Source organism: Ranitomeya variabilis, chromosome 2, assembly GCF_051348905.1.
Source record: "Ranitomeya variabilis isolate aRanVar5 chromosome 2, aRanVar5.hap1, whole genome shotgun sequence".
NCBI classification, from domain to species: domain Eukaryota; kingdom Metazoa; phylum Chordata; class Amphibia; order Anura; family Dendrobatidae; genus Ranitomeya; species Ranitomeya variabilis.
The window spans coordinates 852,237,693-852,250,627 of NC_135233.1; the positions used below are offsets into that span (position 1 = coordinate 852,237,693).

A 12,935-nucleotide genomic window follows, 5' to 3' on the forward strand; every position below is an offset into this window, starting at 1 on the left:
AAATTCTATAGTAACCTCTATAACATCAAAGGCCGATATGATGACATGGATCCCCTACTTGTTCAGGACAAGATCGGGACTTATGTAATTGATACGACATTGCTGGTCCTTGACCCTTTGGTTGCTGACTCTTTGGAAGCTGAGTTTTCTGAGGCAGAAAGGGGGGTGATTTGAACTTTAATATTTTTTTAATTTTTTCTATATTTTTAAAAACATTTTTATTTAACTTTTTTATGCTTCAATAGTTTTCATGGGAGATTAGAAGCTGTACTACTTCGATCACCTCTGCTACACACAGGCGGTGATCAAATCACCTGTGTGGAGCAGAAATGTTCACTTGCTATAAGCGCCGACCACCGTGACAACCATAGAGGTCTGGATGTCATGCCAACCCATCGGGGACCAGCGATCATGTGACGAGGTCACAGATGGGTGGGCTTTATAACCCGCTTCTGGTAAACGCGAGTTAAATGCTGCTGTCAGAAATTGACAGCGGCATTTAACTAGTTAACATCCCCGGGTGGATCGTGTTGTAGGCACATGTCAGCTGTATGGATGTATGGTAGGTAAACCTGTTATATACAGAAATTTTATTTACCTGCCAACATGGGGTCAATCTTCAGGTTCCTAGCTTTAAAAACATATTAGGCCAGATAATTAATGTTAATTAGTTAGCAGGTGCACTAGGATATCACTCTAGCAAGTCAAAGCTACCATGTTAGTCGCTGCTACAGCTATCTGTATGTTGATTTTATTCTGAAGCAATGCTTAATGTATTTGCCAGGTATATGCTAAACATAATAATAAAAAAAATTGAAATGCAATGAGTAAAGAGACTTACTCTGATTCAATAAATTGACTTGTCTTCTCATCAAACAAATGTGTCACATCTAGCTGGGCAGTTTTTAGTTTTCCTGCAATCTGTGTACAATCAAATCAACAAAAATATTTTAAGAAGGGGAAACAACGTGGACAAGAATTGCCTTAATCTCAGTTTTATGAATCCTGTATGTCCCTTTATAGATAACCTTTGCTGCTAAGCCCTTTATACAGTAGTAATATAGAAAAAACTTGGCACTCAAGAAGTGAAAAAAGAAGGTTCCATTTATTTGCATCCAGACAATAAATTGTTATTGAATGTTTTGGGTCCAAAATAGGACTTTCATCAGAACAGCCTGGATGCCATTGGCCCAATGCATGTAGAAACAGCATGTTTGTGGCATGCAACAATCGTCGCTATGGGTATGCACTGATGCCAGAGGAACCGGAGTATGTAGGGACAGCGCGTGCTGCGTGCGACCACCATCGCTATGGATGTGCGCACATTTAAGGTAAAATGCAATGAAAAAATACCTACCAGGTCATAACTCTGTTTAGAAGTGAAATTTCTGCTAGAGGATAAGTATACATGTATAGACCTCTGCATTGTACCTAAGAAAACAGGAACATGTCATTTCATTACATAAGAGATAAACTGTCATTGTAGACATGCAGTAAAGGGCAGGGCTTACCAGATTTATAGGTTTTGTCCAGTCACAACATACTGATGACCTAGCCATAAGATATGCTACCAGTTAAGAATCATTTGTGTTCTGATACCTGGCACACCCAACAATCAGGTGCAATCAGGTACAAAGCGCAATGTGTAGCGGCCATTGCTGGGGAATGCAAGTGGCAGTGGCTGCTGCACACTGAATGGAGCCATTGTTTGCAGCTATATTCATAGTGTTTATATCCAAGAGCTGCTGGAGTTTATAGAAGGTGATCATTCTGCCCATCTTAATGTGCAGAAAGTTAATTATCATGTTATTCAAGTTGTGGCCACTGGAGGTCATCAGTTGCCTACTTTTCATGTTGTTTACCAACTTTTTCCTCAGAAGAGCAATGTCTTCTGGGTGAGTTCCGCCCTCATTCTTCTTGTGGAAGACAAGCTTCATTAGCCATTTTTCCTCAGGTCTTAAGAGAGACACACGTGCTCCTGTCTCACTTACTTTCCTACCCCTGTCCTAACGGATCTCGGTACGTTTATAAAGGGATAAATGCATCTTATGTTTGTGTTAGTATTTGAGCCTTATGCAGCTCCTATAGTCTGATATAGTTAGGCAGCTTGTGCTCGGCAGCTTGCAGTTAGGTTAATGTTTACGCTGCATGTAGATAGAGGCATCTTTGTATAGAATAGGGCAGTGCTGTTAGAATTACTGTGTAATGCACTCTGTACAATTCTTGCTGTAATGTCCCAGTTATTTATGTGATTGCACCCTGTATGTGCATATACTGATATGCTGTTATTCTTTACAGTTTTTCACCAGTCATCCACTATGATTATTCACTGAACATCCACTTTGTACATCAACATCATTCACTATTCGATCATCTACTATGAATACTATCCACCATTGTTCAACGTTATAGTTTATGTTATCATCACCCTAATAAATAAGACTTAAGCATCAACACAGTCTGTTTACTGGGATGTGGATGAAGGTTTAGCCGTATGTTGGAATCCACACAGCATCCTACGTGGAGGAAGACAGAACAGTGATCAATGAGGGTGCTGGTGTTGGTCGCCACCATTATTATACTGATGAATTATCCTAAGGCTATATCATTGGTACACTGTGACCGGTCACCGGACATCCTTTTTAAATGTAATGAGTGAAATTCTTTGACATATATTCAATTTACACATCATTTCTCAATAAAGAGATGTCTACATAGAGCCTGAGAATAGGGACTTACCTGGTCTTAGTTCTGCACTGAAGGACTCTGCTGCGTCTGTACATCTTCCACCAGTGAATGCTGGCAGGCATGTGCATTGAGGACTGCAATCCACGCCATCTCTTGTACATGTCCCACCATTACTACAGTAGTTTGTGTCACACTGTGCAATACAGGAACAATCTACACCATTACCTGCAAAGAGTAATGGGAATAGACCAGTTGTTGGCATATATATTTTTTAGCAAGTAACAAAACATGCTGAATTTTTCTTATGAAAGCTTACAATCAAAATGTTCTAATGTAACACTCTCATCAGTGAAGATATATGTATAAAAGCTTCAAAATGTTTGGTTTCTCCTAAAGGGATAGCTGCAGAGTGCTGCACCGCTCTGTACAAAAAAATACCCCTTGGAGGATAGATCTTCATATGGTATCCTATACACACAGATGCGCTTACTTGCACTTTATGGGCAATATACTGTATGCCTTTTTTTGTCATTTAGTTTTTGTTTTTCCCTCATATGTTCACTCCTCTGATAAAATCTCATTATTGAGAAAGAAACTTGTTGGTAGGGAATGTTCTGCTTTTGGGGTAATGTAATTAGAAATACACTTGCTAGAGCGGGAGCAACTGCATGGTGCATGACAGGGTAGATATAAGCCACATTTCACTTCTACCACATCGTTGAGCGCTATGGATTTCTCTGTAATTAAGTTTAGAATAGGTGAGATCTAAACTTGAGATCTTCAAATGTCATTGCACATGACTGGAAGTGCAGAAGATGGCTCTCCTACATCTTCAGCACTTTCAGTCAAGCACAGTGCGCCTCTAAAGCCAGGAAGCCTACACCTGGCTTCAGAGACGCAATGACGCTGCCAAATAGAGCTGCACACTTGCACGAGATTTGCTGGGAGCCGGCGATGACGCCTGCTCTTGCAAATCATTTTATCAGACCCACAGGAGTCAAAAGCTTAATTAGCATAAGAAAAATAGAGGTTACAAATACTTTTTTTAAACATGGAATTAAAGCAAACTTGTCATCAGGATTGTGATAAGTAAACTACAGGCATTGTCAGATTGGCACTGTTACACTGATTAAAATGATACCTGTCTTGTGGTTGTTTTTTAATATGTATTTGCAGTTTTCAGATAATGAGATTTATGTGCTTCTGGCGGGTATGCAGGCAGGTCTTTCTTTGGTGCTCTGTTATCATATTCATCCTTACGGGCTTAAATGACAGGTCACTGAATCGGCAAGTGATAGATGCTACTGCGCATGCACTGCCGGCGGCATTTTTCTATAGTTACTTTTTTTTTTAAGACCCCAATATGGACTGTGCAAGCTCAGTAATTAGTGGGCAGGTAACTGAATGAGTACAGAGAACTAAAAAAAGACCCGCCCGCAGTCCCACCCGAAAGCACAAGAAGGATTACATCAACTCAGGTATCATTTTAATCAGTGTAATGGCGGCAACCTGACAATGCCTGTAGTTTGCTTAGCAAAATCCTGATGACAGGTTGCTTTAAGTGAACAACATTATAAAGGGCTTGTTAGGCAGAGAATTTAGTAATACATATGAGAATATTGCTGGGTTGGAGGGCATAGGTGACCCACCGTTATTTGATTGTCAGTTTTAGAATTTAGTGTTAGGGCATTTCAGGATTCACTTTCATGCATTGGGCTTAAATGTTTAAAAGGTGAAACCTGAATTAGGTTTATAGAGTTTATAAGATGTGTGCTGTCATCATTGACCAGTAAATCAACATTAAGGAATGGATTTCTTATTAGATTCATGTTGTCTTATGAGAGGCCATGTTTTAATGTTTTAGAAGTGTAGGCATCAACTGTCTGTGCTGCAATAAAAAAGCAAACAGCAAATGTTAAAGTTTGGGCACACCTGGTAAAAATTAATGTTATTGTGAACAGTTAAGCAAGTTGAAGAAGAAATGATCAGTAAAGGCATAAAGTTAAAACTAACACTTATCCTTTGTATTTTGGGAAAAAAAAACAAATATATATGTTTTTTCAACTTTTACATTTTAAGAATTACAAAAATGAAAATGGGCCTATGCAAAACTTTAGACACCCTTGGAGAGTTGAGTGCTCTGATAACTTTGACCAAGGTTTCAGACCTTAATTGGCCTGTTAGGGTTATGGCTTGTTCACTACCATCATTACGAAAGGCCAGATAATGCAATCTTCCCATCTTTATAAAAACCCAGCACCCTCTAAGCTTTTGCCAAAAAACTGCAGACATAGGTTCTTTAAACCAGCTGTCAAGCAATCTGACAATGAAAAATGTGGAGGCCCACAAAGCAGGATAAGACTATAAGAAGATAGCAACGCATTTTCAAATTGCCTTTTTTCATTTTAAATGTAATTAATAAAATGGCAGTTAAAAGGAACAGTGGAGGCCAAGATAAGGTCTGGAAGACCAAGCAAAATTTCAGTGAGAGCTGCTAGTAGGATTGCTAGAGAGGCAAATCAGAACCCCCTCTTGACTGCAAAAGACCTTCTGAACAATTTAGCAGACTCTGGAGTTGTGGTACATTGTTCTACTATTCAGAGACACCTGAACAAATATGGCTCTGATGGACAACTCATCAGAAGAAAGCCTCCTCACCATAAAATTCAGGGTCAGAAGTATGCAAAAGATTATGTAAACAAGGCTTGTGCATTTGGTAAACAATTCCTGTGGACCGATGAGGTTAAAATAGAACTCTTTGGCCACAATATTCAAAAGTATGCATGGAGAAAAAAGGGAACAGAATTTCAGGAAAAGAACATCTTGCTGACCATTAGGCATGGTGGTAGATAAATCATGTTTTGGAGTTGTCTTGCAGCCAATGGCACAGGTAGAGGGAAGAATGGATTCAATGAAATTTCAACAAATTCTTGATGCAAACATAACACCAGCTGTAAAAAAGCTGAAGTTGAAAAAAAGGATGGCTTCTACAGATGGATAATGATCCTAAACACCCATCAAAATCTACAATAGACTACCTCAAAAGTCCCAAACTGAAGGTTTTACAATGGCACTCACAGCCCTTGATCTGAACATCATTGAAAATCTGTGGCTAGACCTCAAAATAGCAGTGCATGCAAGACGACACAGTAATCTCACAGAACTGGAAGAATTTTCCAAGGAAGATTGAATGAAAATTCCTCAAACAAGAATGGAAAGACTCTTGGTTGGTTACAAAAAGCATTCACAAGCGGTGATACTTGCAAAAGGGTGTGCTACCAGATACTAGCCATGCAATGTGCTCAAACTTTGCATAGGCCCACTTTCCTTTTTGCAATTTTTAAAATGTAAAAGATGAAAATATATATATTTTGTGCCTAAAATACAAAGGAAATGTGTCATCTTTAACTTTAGGCCTTTTAGAGATCTTTTTATTTTCAACTTGCTTAACTGTACACTATAACAGTAATTTTGACCAGGGGCGGCCACACTTTTACATGCCCCTGTATGTAATGATTAGCAGTATGATTTGAACCTCCATAAATCTCTCTTACTGGAAGCTGATGCAGATAGCTACAGAAGTGGTAACTAACCTGCTCATAATTTGTTTCTCCTGGCCAGCAGTGTGGGATAAGAGCATATAAGGAGAGAGGAGAGGAGCTGCTGTGACCAATGGATAAAGGTTTATTATGGTATATCAATGGTCCTTGCATTGTTTGCACAGGCACAGGGTCTCATCTTTAAAATGCGGCTGTGCCTAGTTTTGTAGACTAACCTCATTAATATGAAGGAGACTGAACATTAATAAATTAATTTTTATTTAAACTTTAATTTTACTAAATGAAAGTTATTGGAACTTTAATGAGTTACTGATGTACAAACAAGAATTTATTATATTACCTGAGAATCCATCATTACAAGCACAGCTGTAACTTCCTATTGTGTTAGTGCAGGTTGCATAAGGTGAGCAGATATTGGTGGTCCGACATTCATCAATATCATCACAGTGGGTCCCATCACCTAATGAATACACATTTTTTTCTTACATCAATGATATTAGAACATAGTACACATAACATGATTGTCTGAAAAGTTAATGAAAAATCAGAATATGGGAACATTTACCCATGGTGCGATGAAATATAATGAATCAGTGCATTCTATCAGAGCTTGTCGGTTTGGCAGATGATAGAAACAATGTAAGAGTCTAAGGCCTCAATTATTTTACACACAGCTATCATATAGCTGCCACATGACTTCAATTTCATATGGAGGCATAGAAAAAATGTTTCTTCGCATGGGGCACCAACAGAAGACAAACACAGCATCTACGGCAGCACAGGGATGATAGCGCTCCTTACACAGGTCTCTACTGTGTTCATGAGCCCTAAAAGAAATATCAGATTGCTTGAAACTATAAAAGTTGACATAAACTCAGTGATTCTTCCGTCGCATTAATCAGGCAGTAAACATGCAGTTGTACCACAAATTGCTGTGAATTAGGTAATACTAACATGCAACACCATGCTGACTCCAGAACACAAGGGGGAGCTCTAAACCTGGTTTCAAGGGAACTTCCCTATAAATTCTGGCCTGGGGGAGGGGATAGATAGTCTGTTAGGGACAGTGAGAGGAGAAGAGGCAAAGAAGAGGAGCCTGGGCTCTGGAGCTACGAGTGGACTCACCCCAGAGGATGGCGCTAAGAGACCAGACACTGGGGTCCGTGGTGGTGTGGGAATTTCAGACCCAGCCACTGAACCCGGATGGCAGGAGATTACAAATCTCCTGTCCCATCTAACACCTGCAGGTACCACAGCAAGTCAGGAGCTTGGGGCTGCCAGAGAGAGAGGACAGTGCCCATGAAAGGTTCAGGCTGTCAGCCATACAGGTTGAGAATACAGACACTGAGAGGACTCGTACAGAGCTTCAGGCAGCAAGGGTCAGATATACAGCACAGAAGGAAAGCCTCTGATCCCACCTGGCTAAGAGGATCCCAAGCTATTTCCAGGCTGCCCAGACCCCGCCATTACCTGTACTGGACTGTATTTGAATTCTACCAGTAAAAAAATTCCTGCACCCTCAGTCCTGCACCCCACCATCAATCATCCCTCTTACCAACTACACTGGGAGCCCTGGGGGCCAAGCTCTACCTGTGGGGAGCTGTACTATCTAAGCTGCAAAACCAGCAGCCCCAGAGGACTCCTTTAAGTGGCGTTGGCCACCCCTGGCCGAATACCACAGGTGACATCACGAACATTACTACATTAGACTTTATTTCCATTTTCATTAACCCCCTTTTACTGGACGTCCAGGGCCGCGGACCGGGTAACAGCCACCATGACCACCCCTTTAAGAACAGAACTGGCCCGGTACCGAGTACCCCAAGGTCCTAGCGGGCTCTCCATCTACAAATAATGTTGTACTATTATGAGACTTGTAAATATACAGTATGTATCTTATCATAATACTGTAACATTTATGCCAGTGACCTCCTTCTTGGCATGGTTTTTTCTACGTTATTATGTACTATTAGTCATTTAGGTGTTCATTCTGTTACTGATGTGTTAATGATGTACAACAAGAGAAAAAATAGCTTAAATGAATAGTGCACATACCAAAACAATATCAATGAAGAAGGCATTATTAGGAACAAGAGGTGCCAAATAAGTTAAAAACATTAAAAACATACAAACATGAGTAAACTCAGGATGTAAACAGTAATAGACAGTGTGAGGCAGTGACCAGTGTCACAGGTAGGGGTCACTGTATATTCTCCCCAGGATACGCAAGGAGGTGTACTGAGGCAATGGGGGTACATTGCAGTCACAGGCGTAGCAGTGATTGCAATTGTGAGGCAAAGATCGATGTCACAGGTAGGGGTCACTATGTGTCCCCCAGGGTGTGCTCAGACGCGTATTAGACCCACTGGAGTGCCTTGTGGTCACAGCAGGATGCCTGTGAGTTGCAATGCAGAATAAAGAAAAAAACCCATACCAGGTTTTCCTGAACAATTCCTTGGCCACATAACTTGACCAGGTACATGCTCACTTTTATCCTGCCTTGTCCGTCTCTCACTCCGCTTCTTCTGCGCAAGTGTACCTTTTATTTCCAAGTGGCTGTTGTAGTTGCTACATATTGCATCTTGTCCGCGCTGCCACTTCCGGTTGGTGGAATACACACAACCACTTCCAGCTCAAGTGGCACGCACGCTACCTAAGTGTGTATGTGCCCTGACTGTGATTGCTCCGGTAAAATGTCCAGTGAACGCCGCCCACAGGTGTTGGTGATCATCGGAACATTAGTAAGTGCGGTGTCCTGCAGGGAAGGTGGCTTGTGAGCGACTGCTGAGAGCAAGTGCTGTCATGCATCTTTTCCTGCCTGTCAGATCCTGATCTGATACTCTGCAGTACAGTGCAGAGTATCAGATCAGCGATCTGATGTTATATAGTGAGGTCCCATACTGGGACAATGTAAAAAAGTTTTAAAAAAATAGAATGTGTAAAAAAATATATATATTTTTTTTTAAAATCCCTAAATAAAGAAAAAATAAATAAATATTTTTCCAATAAATACATTTATTTATGTCATTAAAAAAACAATAAAAGTGCACATTGCACTTTTGTTATCACTGCGGCCATAACAACCCACTCTATAAAACTGTCCCACGAGTTAACCCCTTCAATGAGCAAAAATAAATAAATAAAAAAACGAGGCAGCAAACAATGCTTTATCATCATACTGACGAACAAAAAATGCAATAAGATACGATAAAAAGTCAGATATAAATGAAAATGGTACCACTGAAAACGTCATCTTGTCCCTCATGTAACAAGGTGCCACACAGCTCCATCAGAAGAAAAATAAAAAAAATTATAGCTCTCAGAATAAAGCGATGCAAAAATAATTATTTTTTCTATAAAATAATTTTTATTGTGTAAAAGCACCAAGACATAAAAAAAATATATATGAGTTATTGCTGTAATCGTACTGACGTGAAGAATAAAGCTGCCTTACCAATTTTCCACACACAGAACAGTATAAAAACAAGAAACAAAAAGCAATTCTTGAATTGCTGTTTTTTGTTCATTCCTTCTCCCAAAAATCAGACTAGAAAGTGATCAAAAAATGGCTTGTGCCCGAAAATGGTACCAATAAAAATGTCAGCTTGTTCTGCAAGAAATAAGCCCTCACATGACTCTGTCGGTCGAAATACAAAAACATGATAGCTCTCAAAATGTGGTGATGCAAAAACTAGTTTTCGCAATTAAAAGCGTCTTTTAGTGTTTGACAGCAGCCAAACAAAAACCTTATACAAATCTGGTATCGCTGTAATCGCACCGACCTGAAGAATAAAGTCACCTAATCACTTATACTGCACAAGGAACAGTGTAAAAAATAAATAAAACTAATTCTTTACATGCTGTTGATTTTTTCATTCTGCCTCTCAAAGATCGCATCTCAGCGCACATTTATCCTGAGCGTTTACATCAGGGTTTCCATGTAAATCTCTGAAATACGTGATTCAGACAGAACCCCCAACAGAAGAGTCCCTATAATGAGGCAGATGGAGGCACTGTGGACGACGTCTGACCTGTGATCCGGCGGTCTTCGTCATTTTAGGATTGCATCAAAGTGCCATTGGCCACAATTTAGTGCACTTCTGAAAAGAACGACACCGCTGAACAGAGGTCAGACGGAGTCCAGAGTAAATCTTCTTCCTCATTATAGTGAATGGATCCATCAGGGGTTTCAAATGTCACGTCACTCAGAGTTTTAGATGGAAACCCCAAAGTAAGTGGTCAGCGTAGAGCACAGGATTAATGTGATCCCAAACGTTATGTAAAATGTTCCCAATGAAAGCTTCAACTCAATCCACAAAAAAAGCAAGTCTCCACTCAGGTCTGTTATCTGTTAATGGAAATATAGGGGGCTTCCACGTTACTGGTAGTCTAAAAGCTCTGGAAAAGTAAAATGGCTCCTTGCCCCCCAAAAGAAATTCAGCAAATTCTCCGCTCACAAATCCAAATGCCCCCTCCCTTCTGAGCCCCAGTGTGCCTAATCAACATTTAGCGCCCACATGTTTGGCATTTCTGTAGCGCTGAGAGCCCGCCTAATTTACAGGTGCACTTCTCCAGAAGCACAGGCTGGGCGTAATATACTGGTCACTACAACGGCAGTTTGCAATTTTCACTCAGCAACATCCATTGCTGCTTGTTTCTGGAAAACAGTCATGAAGTAAAAATTGTCACTACATCTGTAGACAAATTCCCAAAGGGTTATTCTTTCTAAAATGTGGTCACTTGAGGGAGTTTCTGCTGCTCTGGCACCTCAGAGGCTCTGCCAATGTAACATGGCACCCTCAAGCAAGGGCAGCAAAATATGCACTGTAATATGGCGCTACTTCCCTTTGCACTGTGCTTCAAAAGTAGTTTTTGACCACATATGGGGTATCTGTGAATTCAGAAGTTGCACAACAAACTTTGGGGTCCATCTTCTCCTTTTGCCCTTGTGAAAATACAAAATTTGTGGCTAAAAAAGATTTTTGTGGGAAAAATGTGATATTTCTTTATTTTCACGGCTTAACGTTATAAACTTCTGTGAAGAACCTGGGGGTTCAAGGGGCTCAATACACATCTAGATAAGGTCCCAATGGAGTCTAGTTTCCAAAATGGTGTCATTTGTGAGAGGTTTCCACTGTTTAGGCACACCAGGTGTTCTTCAAACGTGACATGGCATCCGCTAATTATTCCATTAAATTTTGCTTTCAAAAAGTCAAATAGTGCTCCTTCCCTTCCAAGCCCTGTTTTGCACCCCAACAGTAGTATTCCCCCACATATGTAGCAATTTTTCCTGTTACCCTTATAGAAATTCAAAATATCGAGCTAAAATAGATATATTTGGGAAAAATTCGATATTTATTTCCGCGGCTCTACGTTATAAATTTCTCTGAAGCACCTCTGGGTTCAAGGTGCTTAATACTCATGTAGATAAGTTTCTTAAGGGGTCTAGTTTCCAAAGTGTTGTCACTTGTTGGGGATTTTAACTCTTTAGGCACCTCAGTGGCTCTCCAAACATTAACTGGATGCCGCTAATTATGCCAGCAAATTTTACATTCAAAAAGTGAAATGGTGCTCCTTCCCTTCCGAGCCTTGCTTGGGACCAAACAGTAGATTTCCCCCATATATGGGGTATCCACATTCTCAAGAGAAATTGCACAACAAAATGTATTGTCCATTTTCTCCTGTTACCCTTGCAAAAGTAAAAAAAAAATAGGTCTGAAGGAAAATTATTGTGAAAGAAAAGTAAATGTTTATTTTTTCCTTTCACATTCCAAAAATTCCTGTGAAGCACCTGAAGGGTAAATAAACTTCTTGAATGTGGTTTTGAGTACCTTGAGGGGTGCAGTTTTTAGAATGTTATCATTTTGGGGTATTTTCTGTCATATAGGCCACTCAAAGTCACTTCAAATGTGAGGTGGTCCCTAAAAAATGGTTTTGCAAATTTTGTTGTAAAAATGAGAAATCGCTCGTCAACTTTAACCCATATAACTTCTTAACTAAAAAAAAAATTAGTATCCAAAATTGTGCTGATATAAAGTAGATATGTGGTAAATGCTATTTATTAACTATATTGTGTGATATGACTCTCCGATTTAAGTGCATAAAAATTAAAACTTTGAAAATTTCAAAATGTTCAAAATTTTCACCAAATTTCTTTTTTTTTAACAAATAAACGCAAGTCATATCAAAGAATTTTTACCACTATCATAAATTACAATATGTCATGAGAAAACAGTCTCAGAATCACTGTGATCCATTGAAGCATTCCAGAGTTGTGACTTCAAAGTGACAGTGGTCAGAATTGTAAAAATTGGCTTGGTCAGCAAGGTGAAAACAGGCTTCAGGGTGAAAGGGGTTAAGGACCACATGAGAGCAGTGGGTCGCTTTCCAGAACACCTCTGTATACTTTGGTAGATTCCCCTTTAGTGCTGTAGTCTCTGTAAGTCACTAGTGGTTCAGCAAGCTGAGTCGGATGGACACTGATGCATTCAAGTGTCTGTATCTGCTTGTCTGAGTTTGAAACACCTGACTCTGTGGACACGTTACATGTCCTCCTCTATACAGCTTTCACCTAACCCTCTCAAGATGGCCACCGATCAACCCCTTCCTCTCAGGCACTTCCTCCCAATTGCTTGCACTGTCCAAATTGCAGTTCAAAACAGCAGAACAGAGTACATTTAACAAAAC

General features: G+C 39.9%; 1 protein-coding gene across 13 annotated transcripts in view; it reads right to left on the reverse strand.

The window, feature by feature from the left end:
* LOC143808019 (uncharacterized) overlaps positions 1 to 12,935 on the reverse strand; it is a 428,145-nt gene that overhangs the window by 31,739 nt on the left and 383,471 nt on the right. For 12 of the 13 annotated variants that reach the window (XM_077290233.1, XM_077290228.1, XM_077290231.1 and 9 more), the window contains 4 exons: positions 6,589 to 6,708; positions 2,740 to 2,913; positions 1,358 to 1,431; positions 842 to 921 (listed from right to left, as the gene is read on the reverse strand). In XM_077290233.1, the coding sequence (XP_077146348.1) occupies positions 842 to 921; positions 1,358 to 1,431; positions 2,740 to 2,913; positions 6,589 to 6,708 (448 nt within the window). The remainder of the gene's footprint in view (positions 1 to 841; positions 922 to 1,357; positions 1,432 to 2,739; positions 2,914 to 6,588; positions 6,709 to 12,935) is intronic. The other variant, XM_077290224.1, reaches the window with a different exon arrangement.